This window comes from Corvus moneduloides, chromosome 9, assembly GCF_009650955.1.
Source record: "Corvus moneduloides isolate bCorMon1 chromosome 9, bCorMon1.pri, whole genome shotgun sequence".
Lineage (NCBI taxonomy): Eukaryota > Metazoa > Chordata > Aves > Passeriformes > Corvidae > Corvus > Corvus moneduloides.
This window is the reverse complement of record NC_045484.1, coordinates 1,571,136-1,587,018: the sequence shown is the minus strand read 5'-3', so window position 1 is coordinate 1,587,018 and position 15,883 is coordinate 1,571,136. Positions and strand designations below refer to the sequence as shown.

The window sequence follows — 15,883 nt, the reverse complement described above, 5'->3', positions numbered from 1 at the left end:
GAGCAGTCTCCAGCTAATGGCAGGGAGGTCGACACCACACCACAGGAGACCTTTATCAGTTCAGACCTGTTCCCCTGACTAGATTATCTCCTCTCAAGTCAGGGCTTCAAGGAGCTTAAGGAAAAAAACAAACTAATTTGTAAGTGAAGCCATCATGTACAAGCAGGAAGCAGGAATACAACCCAGAGCCATATCATAGAAGGCAGTCTCCTATCTGGATGGCTTTGAGAGGACATCAGACAATATCAGCAAGTGAAGAGGGTCCTAGAGAAAGGCTGATGTGCTGGTAACACTTCAGGTGGTTTGAGGATGGATGTTCCAGCTGAAGTATGAAGATGATAATCACATAATCACATCTTGTCAAAAAGGAAATCACCTGAGACAATGAAAATTAGGAATTACTGAGTAGGTAGAAAGATATAAAGGACAAGAGTTTAACAGTTCTGTTTGAGATGTGATAGTTGTAAAACAGTTCACTGGCTCAGATGGTCCAGATGGAGAAAAACACAGGGTTTCTGTGCCCAAAAAAGCCATATTCATTGGATCTGGCACAGCAAAGATCCCACTGCAGCCTGATGGTGTTCACAAGGGGTTAACACTCATTTGGAAAGAATTTGTAGATAGACTTAAAGGGGAAAACAGGAACTGACAGGTGAAAAATGTTTTGGGATATGCAGCCACTAAGTGGTTCAATTAACACCTTTTAAGTCACACACACCATAAATCTTTCATTTTTAAGTAATATGATTAAAGGATCATAGTAAGACAAAAATCAACTCTATTCCAACTCTCTGCCTTAATTCTGCCCTCATCCCTACCCAACTCTCTTTACAAAGTTTGAAACTAGAGCTTTTTCCTTAACACTGCAATACCTGAGCTTCTTTTTAACTTAAATTCTCCAAAGTAACCTTTACAGAGCACAATTTAGGGTTGGATCAGGTGGAGGGGAGCACCCTTTCCAGGCAGTGTTTGAGCAAGGGCTATCCTTTCATAGAAATCATTGAATGGTTTGGGGTAGAAGAAACCTTAAATGTCCCCTCATTCCAGCCCCCTGCTGTGGGCAGGGACACCTTCCACCAGACCAGGTTGCTCCAAGCCCCATCCAACCTGGCCTTGGACACTTCCAGGGATCCAGGGGCAGCCACAGCTTCTCTGGCACCCTGAGTTGTACCATCCTCTGAGCAGACAGCTTCCTAACACGTAATCTAAATCTCTCCTCTTTCCACTTAAAATCATTCCCCTCCTTGTCCTATCACTCTCTGCAGCTCTAAAAAGTCACTCTGTAAAAGTCCTTTGGTTGTATCCTCTGGCATCTGTGACAATGCACACCTGGAAGGAGGATGTCCTAGAGCTGGGATGTTATGATGTTTCTCTTCCATATGGCTTTCCTGGCACCTGCAGAGGGTTGAGAACCTACTGCCAATGTTCCCCTTAAGGGAAGCACTGATCTTTCTTCCATGCCCAACACAAGCAATTTTGTTGAAGCTTTAAAGACATCTATTTTTTCGGGTTCCCTTGAGATGTTATCATGGGTAATGAACTGAGTAACAAACTCAAAAAAGGCATGGAGGAGCAACCTGGAGAAAGGCACAGGAAAGGGCAAAGGTGACAAGAACCAAAAACGCAGCTTGCACAGTCCTCAAAACAGATAAACCATCAAACCCCTGGAAGTTCATAAAAATAACCTTTTGTAGACAACCTTCAGATGGTCTGCAGCCATGTCCAGGAGAAGCTGATGTGTGAAGACTCTAAGATATGATATAAAAATAACTACCTAGGGCTGAGAGAATGTATAATTCAGCACTGGACTAAAAGCCGTTGTGCCATGCCATCTTTTATTTTAAGTACAGTAGCTGTATTTTTTTTTTTCAGTTTTTGCTCTGTTCTTTAATCCAGAAAAAGAGTGATAGTTACACCCCAGAGATTTATCTTATCAGGAGGTGTGATAGCTTTCCTTCCTAGGGGATTAAGCTGGAGAAACTGTAGTTGAAAGCTAATCACCAACCTCTGAAAAACTCTCCTAACCTCAGCATCTGATCCAGCCACACAGAAATCCTGACCCTGGAAAGATTCATGTGCATCCTTCATTTTATTCAGAGACAAGTGGGCCAGCTCAGTCAGTGTTGTCAGTTATGCTGATCTTTCTTTCATGAGCCAGTATTTCTATGGCTGAATGTATCAAATCCAGGATTCAAGCTACCCAGTGTTAACTGCCCCTCTGGCGGTGAGAGTTAAATGAGGTTAAAGCTTTTAATAAGGCACAAACTTCTGTGGTCTCATCTGCTTCTGAGCACCAAGTGCTTCAGACCCAGTCTGTCACCACGAGCCCACTGACGACTGGTAGTTTTAGGACTGAGATGTTTTTAAGGGCATGATCTACTGCAAAGAACATCCACGTGATTAACAACATGAAACGAATACTTCGGAGACATATGGAATTACATTACTGTTATGAATGTTTTAAATAAACCCCTTTTTCCCTAATCAATTCAAAGAAAACCTCTAGTGTGGTAAAAGACAAATACTTCTACAGAAAATTTCATCTTCCTGCAAAGTGAAGCAGTAATTCTAAAAACTAGAATTAATGCAAGTTGAAGGCATACTTCCTCATAACCTGTTTAGTGTCAAACATCCTCTGTATTGGACATACAGGCATCCAACACAACCAGCTCATACCACCCCAAATAGCAAAGACTCTATGATGAAAAAGACCATATGACAAGTTTTTGCTTAATTTAAACTTAATAGCAAGAAGTGGCTGCCATTTTCAAAGCTGACAGCAATACACCCATGAAGTGCTACAAGGATACAGAAATCACACGTTTGATTTATTGACACCGAAAAATGAAAACAGTAAATTATTAGCGCCTCCTAAAAAAGAAAGACTACTGATGCTTTGCTTTTACTGCAATTGACTAAACAGATGCAGCTGATTTTGGAGGTTTATGGTAACATCTATCACTGAAGTACAGATGCTGCAAACACACAGTGGTGAGCATGCAGAATACTAAACGTGGATTTCAAAAGCATGTTTACCTAACCACACTCGCACATCACCTGCTGTAGATTAACAAGGTCTAAAGCCAATTTTTTACCTGAATGCTAGATCTCCTTGTTTTTTCTCCCCCTGCAACCTATGGCAAAACAACAAATCTGCCTCTTGAATAAATCAGAGCAGAGCTGTGGCTTGCTGCTAGCCATTCCTCTTCGTCCTTTCCCATCTCCCACAAGGGGGGAGCTGCAGATTAGTGCCTGCCATAGCTAGGGACACAGCAAGTCATAATTAGCTCACAGGGTGCTGTTTATAGCTACTATACAATGCCAGGATTTGTTTCTTGTACTGAAGCTATGAATCTGTAAATGGGATTTTTATGAGGATTTATGTGTCATCTTGTGTTTTTCCTGGAAGCTTATGCCACTGTTGTTCCCAGGGGACGCGATGCACATTTACCAGAAACCCGACACACCGACTTCCTCCCTGTTCTTAAAAATAGGGATAAGAAGGCTCAGCAGATGATGAAAAAAGCATGTATTTAAGAAGCAGGTGGGTGTAAAAAAGGGGGTTGGAAAAGAGGAAGAGACTCAGCTACAGCTGGTACCAGGGCTCTGCTCCAGGAAAGCCTACAATCAATTACTGCTGGCATGAAGCTCAAGCTTTCAGCAGGCACCCAGCTGGCACACGGCAGAGCAGGGCTGGGCTGGCGCCAGCCCCGGCCCAGGCACGGGCTTCCCTTCCCGCAGCTGCTCCGGGCCAGACTTGCTCTTGGCCAGACACAAATGCTGTCACCTGTCTGCTTTTATAAAAGCCCATCAGAGCCTCTGCTCCTCTGAAAGCTGAGTCACCAACATCATTGCTAATGATTTATGTTCCAGCATCATTGCTCTGAACAAGGTTAACCAGGATCAATTTAACCAGGAGAGACATGTCACCAGATCTCATCTGCACACAGACCCCTGCATCTCTGCTGGGAAGAGAAATACCACCCATGTGCTCGAGCAGAAATGTGTTTGTCTTCAATATCAGAAGGGGCACTCACAGGTAGAGCAAAGCCTCTCAAAGAAGCTGCACTTTCACCCAAATTAAGATCAACAGCTTTAAGCTGAGGCTTCTCATAAAGCACAGGCTCCACATGTTTAGATTTTTCTATTACAATATGGGCACATTTTCAGCACACTGCAATATTCCATAATGAAATTACAGCCTTCATCTATAACTTCTCCCTCAAGCTACACCACTTCAGAAAAGCAAGTTATTATGCTGCTCGATGCTGCACCAGCAAACCCCAGCACCCGTGACTGGCAGCACAGCTAATGGATATAGCAAGGATGCATTTGACTGACAGACCAACTTTATTTGTCAAAACCAAAAGCACCTACATGCCAAAGGAAGCCTGATATAATTGGAGGAGGCTGATCGGGGTGGGGGGGGAACTCCACCATTTATTTCTTCAAAGGAATGAGAGAAACCAGGGTAAGAAAATGAGAGAGGACCTGATCCTCCTCTACTGAGGCAGAGGGTCAGAGAAGAATGCATTTAGCACTGTCATATATACATAAAATATATCTGTGCATGACATTTGAGAATGAGAAAAAAATCTTGAGAGCAAGCAGCATCTTGTCTGGAGCACTAAGCCAACACGTGTAACACCCCTGAGGGCACTAATGTGATTCTCCTCACTGGCAGCTGTGGGACAAGGGAGAATTAACAATTTTCCTAATGACTGGCAAGAGCATCAGGGTAGATCCCCTGTCAAAACTGAAACAGCAAGTTTGGAATTTATTTCAAGTTGCCCAAGAAATACCAAACACACATTGCTTTCCCCCTTCTAATTAAGGCAAAATTGACTGCTAGATGGTTCTCCTATTATTCTGCTCCTCTCTCCAGAAAAATGAAGCTGAATGGTGCAAACTCAGCTATGACTCAAGTAAAAATGCAGGACTTTTCACCAGCCCAGCCAAACACAAGCTCCATAATCAGTACAGCATATCAATACTAATCACTCTCAGGCTACTTTTACCCACTGTGAAATCTAGTCTCATGGTCAGCTGCATTTATATCCTTCCCTTCATAAAATAGTGTTATGCAATTCCTGGGAATAACGAGCACAAGCAACACAGGAATGACTGATGTATCTTCAGCAATGTGTCAGCTACAAAAAGCGTGACTTTTACGCTCTAAAATAGGCTCGCAAACATTTCTAATTTTGTTGCACAACATTTTGTTTTCACAGAAGCTGGACTGTTACATAAATTTATTACTTGCACTTTCATGGGTGCTTTACTGCTTTTAAAATGTAGAGTACCAATAAAAACAAATGAGTTTAACAGAGATGCTGGAGACTAGCATTATAATACTGAATGGGTTTGATTCCCTGGATTATTTACTTCTGAGCTTTAACAGAATTTTTGAATTAGGATTTTTGAGTTATTTAGCTGCATTCTTTCAGTTGAAGTTCTGACATGGTAGTCTATATTTCATTGGTTTAATACATCTAAAAGGATAAAAAAAATGGGTTGACAGTAATGACAGCAGCACAGAAACAAAAAAAAAAAAAAAATCAAGGAAGGTCTTTTCTCAGGAGCTTTATATTATGAGGCCCAGCAGAACAGTACTTCAGGCAGACAAAAATTCCTAGGCAGAAGGTGCCAGTGAGGAACATTTCCTGAGAACTAGCAACCTCTCAGAAGAATGGAAAGGATTTTGTCAGTGAAGAGGAAGAATCAGTAACTGTTGAGGAACTGGGTACAGAGGTTACCTTGAGACAAGCTATGGCTTTAGCTGGAGCATATACCCACCCCTTTGAGCAGGCATCTAACAGCATTTGCAAGGAACACAACAGCAATTGACTACCCTGTTGCCTTTTCTCCTCCAGATACATGGGGCTTTGTTACTACCTGGGGTGAACCCAGCACAGATGAGTAACAGTGCTTGTGCCACCCAATCTCCATCAGCTCCTGCATTCCTCCTTTCCCCTCCAATTCCCATAAAGAAAGCAAAACAATCACTATGCATAAACAAGCAAGTGGAAAAGGCACTCTGAGTTCAGATACGAATCAATGCCTACCTGATTTTGGAATTACAGGTCATTTCATTCTCAGGGTAGTGAATATCCACCGCGTCCTGAATGACTGTACCATACTCATAGACTTTAATCTTCTTTGTCACTCCAGCAATGGCAAAGTAGTCACAGTCTCGGTCGAACTCAATACTGAGAAACAAAAACATAGGTTGAGAGCTCTGTAAAACACCACACATACTTAGCAGGAAGATATTTTACCTCCTAAACATCTTGGTATGGCGGAGTTGAAAACCACGATTTGCAGTCTGCAAATACCCAGTTCAACACACCCTGGTCAGGTCTGGCACACACCCCAACAGTGTGGAGTTCTTGCTCTAAGCACTGCTCTCCAATCCACCCCCCACCAACACACCCACATCTCCATTTTTGTGGTAGCACAATCACCCTCCCACAGGCAGGATCTTTGCTCAGGGGCTCTGGAGGTTTTTCAGTTCAGCTACATCATCTACATTGCATGGTACCCCAATGTCAAAGCCAACAGCTTGTCCTGGAAACGTGCTTAACATTCAGCTGTACATTCCACCATTAACGTGCCATGGCATGACTGCCCATTGATCCCTCCTGTGTGCAACAGCTTCAGGAACTTCTACGTGCTAATGCAGAGCAAAGCAGTATTTGTGGAAAAAAAAAAAACCCCTTCTACATTCCCTGGGTAACAACAGGGGGTCGAAATCAGATCATCAGTGCTGAAAAACAATGCACACTCTGACTTCCACTTAGGGTTGCTTGTGCAAACAGAGGCACCTTCTTTCTCGACCTGCAGGGCAAGTTTGTAATAAATATCAATGAAGTTGGAAGTAAAAGCAGACACTTTATAACAAAGTTAAGCTGCAAATGAGAAAAGCCTGAGGTTGTACACGAAATACATCGAAGAGAAAGGCAGGCAGCCTTACAAACAGCTAATATCATTCCTACCTTCACAGCTTGGAAGGGCTTGAGAGAAATCTGCTAGACATCCAGCAGCTGGGGAAGTAATCCTACTTCCCAGGAGCTTCTGCTTTCCTGCAGCGCTGGCACTGCTGGCAGGGCAGGTGCACATACACCTGTCTCCTTCGAGGGCATCAGCCTCAGTGAGACACCTCCCCAGAAAGGGTGTGGGGGCAATGTTTGCCCTCAGTCACAAAGTCTCTATGATCCAGAACCAGCTCTCCCCAAGTCTTCTGACTAAGCAATCAACCTGCTGTTTAGAGAGGTCTCTTTTGGAGTTTTTCCACTCACTAATTCATTTCAATCCCTGCTGTCTCTATCCCTTTTTTTTTTATTTCCCCTTAAGAATCCAGAGTGTTTATGAACGAGGGAGGAAGTTCTTAATAGCAGCAGGGAAAACTGAGTTTACACTAATTTCACATTCAAAATCATGAGAGCGGGGGTATTTAAGGTACCTTCCTACAATTAGAAGGCATTAAACCAATTACAAGAAGAGAAAGGGCTCCTCAGGCTGCCCCCAGAGCTGTAACAGCAAGAGCTTTCCACTCCTCAACAGAGCTGAGAAGTCCAAGGCAATGCGATGTTCCCAAGGGAAGATAAATTTAAATGCCACCAGAATTTTCAAGTCCTCGTAAAGGAGATATCAGGAAGTTATTTTCAAACTATGGAGAGAAAAGATTGTTGATATGCAGTCTGTTGCTATAAAATAATTCAGTGAAGCAGCTTGAAACTTGGCCTTTTAACTCAGGCCCCCAGGCTTCTCCCAGGCAGTGGCAGGAGATGGTCCCACTCACAACTACTTGCTAGAGAAGCTACTCAAGTGCAGCCTGCAAAACCATGAGCCCCTAAAATGCATGGAGGAACATGCTTATGGCTGGGGAATTAAGCAAGCATGCAGGCATCTATTTAAATAAAATGGGAGAGGGAAAGAAGCCACCTAAGCATCCAGGCTGCTCTCCCCACTCCCCAGACCTATACTAGTCTAAATCACTTTATATACACACAGGATGAAAACACCATTCAGGCCTGTCTTGTTTTGTCAGCTCACCCTATTCCGTGGAAGAATTTTATAATCAAAGCCTCTACAACAATACAACGGATTTACTTGTACCACAATCTTAATTGAACTGCTGTCTCCGCTCCTGCTCGCTGCCCTGTGGATTCAGGTAAAGCACAACTAAACTGATGGCAGTGATTCATCTGCCTGGATTCAATTTATACCCTTAGCCTTCTGCTGAAGAAAGAAAAATAATGCATTACAATGTCTGGTAAAAAGCCAAGTTATTAGAACAGAATAGAACCTCTCTCACTTGGGTTGGGTTTGCTTCTCTAGCATTAATTCAATTTTTTTTTTTAGGAGACATGCTGTAGACATAAAAAATTAGTATTTCAATATGCCCATTAAAGTTAACAAATCATTAAAAAAATAATAAAGAGCCTTAAGCAATGGAATTGTTAGACCTGTGGCCTTCAAACAGCATCAAAGACACTGCAGGGAGAAAAAGAATGCAAAAATAAACCACTACCAGCACAGACCAACACACACCTGCACCTCGGCCTCCCGTCACCTGTGCTCAGTCCTGGGACAGCCAGCATTCTCACCTTCTGCCAGTCAGCTTTTCATCAGTGATTCACAAACAAAAATAGGAACACCCTAAGTACCTAATCAAGCGGATAACATACCACATAAAACTGTTCCTAATATTTGCAAAGCTCTGCTTAAGCCTGGACTAATCAGCATTAGGACAAACAGCCCACTTGCACAGCAACAATTATTTTTATGCTTTTTCCTGCAAGTCTTTTAAATACACTTAGTATTATGCAAGCCTTATTTGCATTTAACTAGCTCGAGGATATTCCTGTCACTCCATGCTTGAAGTCTTTGTGTCAATGTAAGCACTTGCTTAGACACAAGCTTATCTATATGAAAATTCACCAGAGAACTTAAGTTTTGTTTTGTCTTGTCAGAAGACTCAACAGGCCCAGCTCAGAAAGATAACATTCTGCTTTGCAGGTGATACACTTCCACAGTCCAAGTGAATTCCTCATTAGCACAATAACAACATGCAACAGAATAATAGGAAATAATTCAAACCCCCAGTGAAATTACTTTTTGGACCAGCAGTGGTCCTTGCTCCTCAAAGATGTGCTTGTTAAAAACAGTTACCAATTGCTTGTTTTTTCTTAGCTTTTTTTTAAACTCCACATATCTGACCAACAAAGACTAACCAAATTTCTATAAGGAATCTTTTGGGGACACAAGAACTGCTAGATATTTGAAAGAGCTTTATAAACATGCCGCAGAATTACTTACAGAAATCAAATTGAAAGGATCTGATGGTTTTGCTCTAGGGAAAACAGAAGACAGACATCTCCCATTCCCAAATCACTGTTTTCTTTCTCCTAAGAAGTTGACAACCAACATCTTACAGAAATACCACTAAGAGCTGCTGGAAAGTAACCACATCCTTAAGGGTTCAGGTTTCTCCACTGCTTATCTTAATGCCCAATCTGTGAGATTATAAATCAATTGCTTTATTGTAATGGTAAAACCTATGACCTTGGAGAACACTCATAGCTGACAAATAGAATTATGAAATAAATTGCTTCCGAAACAGGTCTGGAAGCCTGCTTTGGTGTTGAGGATGGAGCAGCAAGGAAAGAGTAAAAAATGAGTATTTAGCAGCTCTGCCATTGTGTAAAGCCTTACTACATTTGCATCCTGCTGGGGTGTGCAGTTCTCCACATCCCTGGATGATGCGCTGGAGTTAGGGAATGCATACAGATGGGCAACTCAATTGATTAAAGGAATGGAGCAGCTGCCTCACCATAAGGGTTATGAACAAGGCAACAGCAAGACTGGTGTTCAACAAGTCACACTACAACTAGGAGGTACTCGCCAGAAGGTTTGATTTGGGACAGATGAGGGTTTCCTCCCTCCCAGTTACACTTCTAAGAGCCACACGTGTTTCAGGCAGCAACTCCTGCCGAAGTAACTGGTGGTAGAGTGAACCTGACAACAGCAATCCATGTACATCTGGTTCATGCCAGATATTAACAGGTACATACTGTATTTCCTGTTTGAAAACAGGAGAAGGCATCTAAGTGCATTTGCCTTTAACTGCATCACCAGTTACAGCCAAAGGTCTTCATCCTCTCCCCTTTCCATACACAGTCTACAATTGCTGCTAAAATCAAAAATGCCTCAGCCCTGACTTGTTACTGAGATCTGTGACTGTAGGAGTTGCCATTTCCACAAAATAGATGATTCAGTTTCTCTTATGGAACTATATCTATATATCTATATAGATATATATATACAGACACACACACACGTTTTCCCCCTGAATATACCAAAGCCTTTCAACTCTATTTCTCCCCACCACAGCGCTGTTTCTATTTCTGTATCTTTAACATCAACTCCTATCTTGCTGTGGGCTCCCATATTTAATGACAGCATGGATATATTGCTGGGACTTAAATGGTGAGAAGGAGAGATGCCAGCAGCAGCTTTTGCTCTTCACTTACGAAATATTTCCTTAAAGTCTTTCTTACTCTGTGCTTCCACTCCGTGGCCTCCAAGGGGTATCCTGTCACTTCTAACAGTCCCAAGTCTCGCTATCTCTTTCCAATGCTCATTTTGAGGCACTGGAAGATTAGCCAAAGATTAGAAATTTATGTTAAAATCCAACACCATGGGCACCAGAGCAGACTGTTCAGCACCTGGGACCAACACAGAAATCGGTATTAATATCACACACCTGAGAGACTTTTTACAACAGACAGATATTTTAAGGCAAAGTAATTAGTATCACTAAGTATGCACTGGCATACTAATATGTGGTTTTCAAAAACAAAGCTATTTTCCAGCAGAGGAAGCTGCAGTAAAGCGCTCAGATTTTGTGTTCTATCAGCTCAAAGCCTAAATTTTGTCACACAAAAACAAAAGCTACTGAGACAAAGCATATGAAGTTTCAGTATCAAAAGACTGTTTTGCTAAAGCTGTGAGTGGCTGAAAAAACCACTGAGGTTTTTCTCTTTAATAAAGCAGCACTTCCATTAGTTACTCCTTACCTCCAGAGCACCACCTAAGTAAGGTCAGTGCTTATTTCTGAGTCCTTAATCTGTGCCACAGGAACAAGGACAGACCACCACTGTAGAATGTGTTTCTTGGTTCATACTCCCAGGCTGCCAAATGTTTTCCAAAATATAAACTGAACAAGCATGCCATGATCCCAGACAGGTTGTTGCAATGTCTAGTCAGAAAGGACCACTTAAACCTCAATTCTCTCTAGACTGTTATTTGGAGAGAAGTTAAATGTATAAATAAGATTACCACTCAAAGTCATTCTATCAGAGAGCAAACACTTTTATCCCTAAGAATCACATTACTTTAGGTTAAATGTGACCCCTAGATTACCAGAAATTTGCCAGATATGTCCTCTCATCAAGGTGAAGCCATCTTGATCAGATTCAAGTCTAATGGATGTCTAATAAAAACTGTGGGACAAAGGACCCCAAGCTACTTCATGCTGATCCCATTCCTTGGAGTTGCTTGGAATATCCCAGCTCCAGCAGCACCAGCACTTACTGAATGCACCCAGCGTACCCTTCCCATCACCTCTCCTCCTCCAAGCTCCGAACAGCTGATGAGAATTCGCTACCCCTAATCAAACCTCTATTTGGAGCATAAAAATAAAAGACGAGAAAGTCAGGTCTGTGTGTTAATTAACCTCCCTTCCCCCCCATCTGGGAAACAGACTGGCAAGGGTGGTGCATTAGCCCATCAAAGCCTGCACTGCACAGGGAAGGACAGTCCTCAGCTCTGGGCTCCCTTGGAAAGGCATCATTGCACCAGCCATGCTGCAGCCACACTTTCAGCATCTCTCTTACAGGCACAGCAGCCTGGAGGGCTCTTCTGCTCTGTTTGAAGAAAGGCATAAAAAGGTACCACATTAACAAAGTAATGTCATTAGACCTAGTTCCAGGCCCACTTCATGCTTATAAAAATCCTTTTAAGTGGAATGAAATGCCATCAGTTCTAACAGAGACCACTTCATAATACTCCCTTTCCATAAAGAGCTTGTTTAAAGGAAACTATTAAACCTGAATCGAGGAGATTTGGTGGTCTTAGATCCATCTCACAGTTTGGAAATCAAATCCAACAGAGCTACTTTGATGCTTTGTCATCCCTAGATAAAACAGAGTCGTTCTTTTTTCAAACCCAATGAGAGCATATACTATGCTGTGAGATTAATTGGGCTCCTTGCAATAGCTCAGTTTTCAGAGCCACGTTCCCCTCTACTTTGCAAAGAGGTTACCATGAACCTAATCTCCTCTGACTACAACCCAAAACCTTCCAGAAAGCCATAGCAGAGTCCCAGTCTTGGCTATAAGACTACAGCTAGAGACATCCTCTTCTGCTGCATAAGGTCTTTTTCCCATACATGTATTCAGGGGAGCTTGGCTTAATTAGTACTAATGATGAGAAAACCTACAGGGAGCTGCTGAATTCTGCAAGCAACCAAATATAAAGCGTACTGATAAAAAGCCACTTTGCTGCTGGGCGATGCTCTTCTGCATGTTGAAGAGAAGATGACGACAATCCCAGGGTTTCTATGCCAGATCCACAGAAGTACAATGAGCCAAAGCTGCTGCAAACAACTACCATGCAACTTAATGAGGAGTAGATTCAGTTTTTCCACAAACAGCATTTTAAATAAGCTGGAGTAGGAAAAACTTAACTGAAAGTGCCAACTGTTCAATGCAGAGCGTTCCTTATGACACTATTTAAAATTCAAGCCAAATGATCAGTCTGCCCGCTGCAGTATTTTGGGTAACCTATATCTATATTTGAAACCCAGGAGGTGCCATTTCACCCAGCTGGGCTGATACACAGTGGGTTATGAACAGCTCTGACAGCAGCCACAGCTCAGTGCCAACATTTCCAAGTACTAAGGTGGAAGAGGTTACAACTATCTAAACATTCTCATCTGCCTTCAAGTTTGGGAAATGTTTCCAGTAGAGAATCACTGAACGGATAAGGCTGGAAGGCACCACCGTGGGCCATCTGGTCCCACCTCCCTGCTCCAGCAGAGTCATGCCAGAACACGTGGCACAGGCTTGCATCCAGATGGTTCTGGAATATCTCAGTGAGGGAGACACCACACCCTCTCTGGGCAATCTGCCCCAGCGCACGGTCACTGCACAGGAAAGAAGTTCTTCACATTCAGGTGGAACACAACATAGCAGCTCTACCCAAGCTGAGGTTTGAGGGAGGAACCCTGCTCCACGACAACCTGTAAGGTGGTCTGAACAACAGCTCTGTTTTATCAGGATTACACCACTAAGTAGGAAGGAACAAAGTCAGTTGTGGTAGGTACTGAAGTGCCTTCTAAATATAAAGCCATTTGAAAGCTTGTTTCCAAGCCACCCTTTTGTTACTACACGAACAAGGATTTTGTTTCTTTAAAATTGAGCACAGCCAACTGTTGACAGAGCTGATGAGGCAGGGGAACAAATGGATCTGAAAGAGAGATCTCCATCAATACTGGGACTTTAAACAGTGCAGTCTGTCTGTAGGCGCCAATTCATGCTTCCTCCATGATTTGGCAGCAGCAGCTGAGGATGTTTGTCTCCAGCTGACCACACTGCCAGAGGTCCCATTTCACAGGACAAATCACCACCCCAAGCACAGCAACTCCAGTAACTCAAGCCTCTGCATTTTCCTGACACTGCCATCAGTTCTTCTGCCAGACACCCTGCAGAGAATCAGGAGGGACAGCTGGAGACAGTAACCTCTTTAGACAACTCAGCTCAATCCAACAGGCACCACCAGTCAGGGCACCAGCCTTCCTAAATATCAAGCTCATACACCACAGATGAGCCTTTCTCAAGGAGCCAGAGGATGGGCTTGGGCAATTAACTCCAATGAGCCTGCTGCCTGGTAATGACAGAACAAGGTTAAAACATCATTTGAAGCATTTTTCCTCTAGCTGACTAAACTGCTTCATGAGATTTGATGGCATTTTGAATCTGACTTCATCAGTATTTTTGAATGCTATCCTTAAGTATCTTTACTTTTTCTAAAGAATAGTTTATGCATACCCTTAATTCCACAGTCTCACAGAGAAGTTGTTCTGACCTCACCTGCACAAATGTATGCACACACTTGTATATAATCCCGTGAGAACATAAACATCACTTCATAGCTTATTCTGTGTTATTTATTACCTTATTCTACAAAACAACTATGCAGCACATAAATCCCCAGCATGTCTTGGAAACTGTCTTTATTAATGCAAATGATGACATATTAATAATCATGAGTTCAAGCCTTTTCTCCCGGCTGAGCTGCTTGTAAGGTTTATTCTCAGAATCATTTAAGCCCACACCATACATCTTTGCATGCTTTAACACACCACCTTATCATATTCTTCAACTACCTACCATTTCACAGGCTAACTTCTCTAGTTAGCTGGGAACAAACAAAAAAATCCAAAGGCATGCCAATGCTTTTCAGATCATTAGCTCCTATAAAATTCAGGCATTTACAACAATATGGCTAGAAAATTAAAAGAATACTGTAATAAGCTGCAGGAATCCATGTTCTAATTAATAAACAGGTTTGTGTCTTCAAGCAGAAACAAGCATTCACTGTATCAACACTCAATGTCAAATGAAAGCCATAAAACTGGGGGGGATTACATGAAATCCATCTTTGACTTTTACAAATGCTGTCAGAATGCAAACTCTGTGCATAAGATGCTCCACAGCTTTCATGGCTTGCCTTTCCAGCTCCTGAGGCCAAGACACAGCACTGTTGCCTGAGGACAGCCATTATCACACGAGCATCAGGAGGAACGGAAGGGCTGCTACCTCCAGCCTCACTGAAAAGATTTTCATCCTGAGCAATCAAGAGGGGCGGATGCAATGATGCAAGGCAATTTCCAATGGCACCATCCTCCCACCCTGGATATTGATCTCTCAGAGCACATTCCTGACACTACAGCATCCATTTTGAGTTCCTGCACTTCCACAAAACTTCTCTTCCAAAGAAAACCAATCCTGAATCTAATGACTACAACGCTGTTTGTAAGCAGGGATCCCAAAGTTTGCAGGAAGTAAAATACCCTTTGCACAGTACATGTCAAAGCCACATACAGTGTTCCTCCTTAAATTCCTTCCTCTTGAAACCTAAGGCCACAGGAAGATGCTCAGCAGAAAGTGAGGGCAAAATGTAAAATGTCTAATGATCTGATCACATACCTTTATCACAAGTACAGCCCCCAAGACTTTGAGGTCTCTAGTCCAATATCCTGGTCAGAGCAGGGGCAGCTCTTTGACCAGACCATGTTGTTTAGGGCTTTCTCCAGCCTGTTCTTGAATAACTCTGCGGATGGAGCTTGCACCACCCTTTGGGGAGCCTGCTCTAAAACTGGATTACCCCATGCTGCAGGCAGTGACTGCTACACAGCAAGACATGGAACCTCATTGAATAAACCACAAATAGATCCTTCAAGATATTGGGGGGGTGGGGGGGGGAAGCCTCAATAACAATCACTGTTCAAAACGTTTTGTTTAAAAGCCAATTCCCAAATTCATCGAAAGACTGCTCAATACTTTTAACAGACCATTTATGAAAATTCATAAGTTGAAATTCAACTAAAAAGCCTCATCTAATCGCCCGCAGATGGAGACAGGTTTGAAGTACTAAGAGAGCTTAATGGGAAAAAGATCTTCCTATGACAAAATAGTCTGAAATTAGTAGGAAAAAAATGAGGTCCCACTGGTGGCCATGCCACTTCCATTCATTAACCTCCCAGTTTCAAGTTATTTAAGTTTTATCCCTCATATTGATGAAAGAAAAAACTTCT

The 15,883-nt window shown here is 42.6% G+C and overlaps 1 protein-coding gene across 2 annotated transcripts in view; it reads right to left on the bottom strand.

Moving 5' to 3' along the window:
* The window catches only part of COP1 (COP1 E3 ubiquitin ligase), a 126,184-nt gene that overhangs the window by 67,459 nt on the left and 42,842 nt on the right, over nucleotides 1-15,883 (bottom strand). For both annotated transcript variants that reach the window (XM_032117768.1, XM_032117769.1), the window contains exon 12: nucleotides 6,066-6,209. In XM_032117768.1, the coding sequence (XP_031973659.1) occupies nucleotides 6,066-6,209 (144 nt within the window). The remainder of the gene's footprint in view (nucleotides 1-6,065; nucleotides 6,210-15,883) is intronic.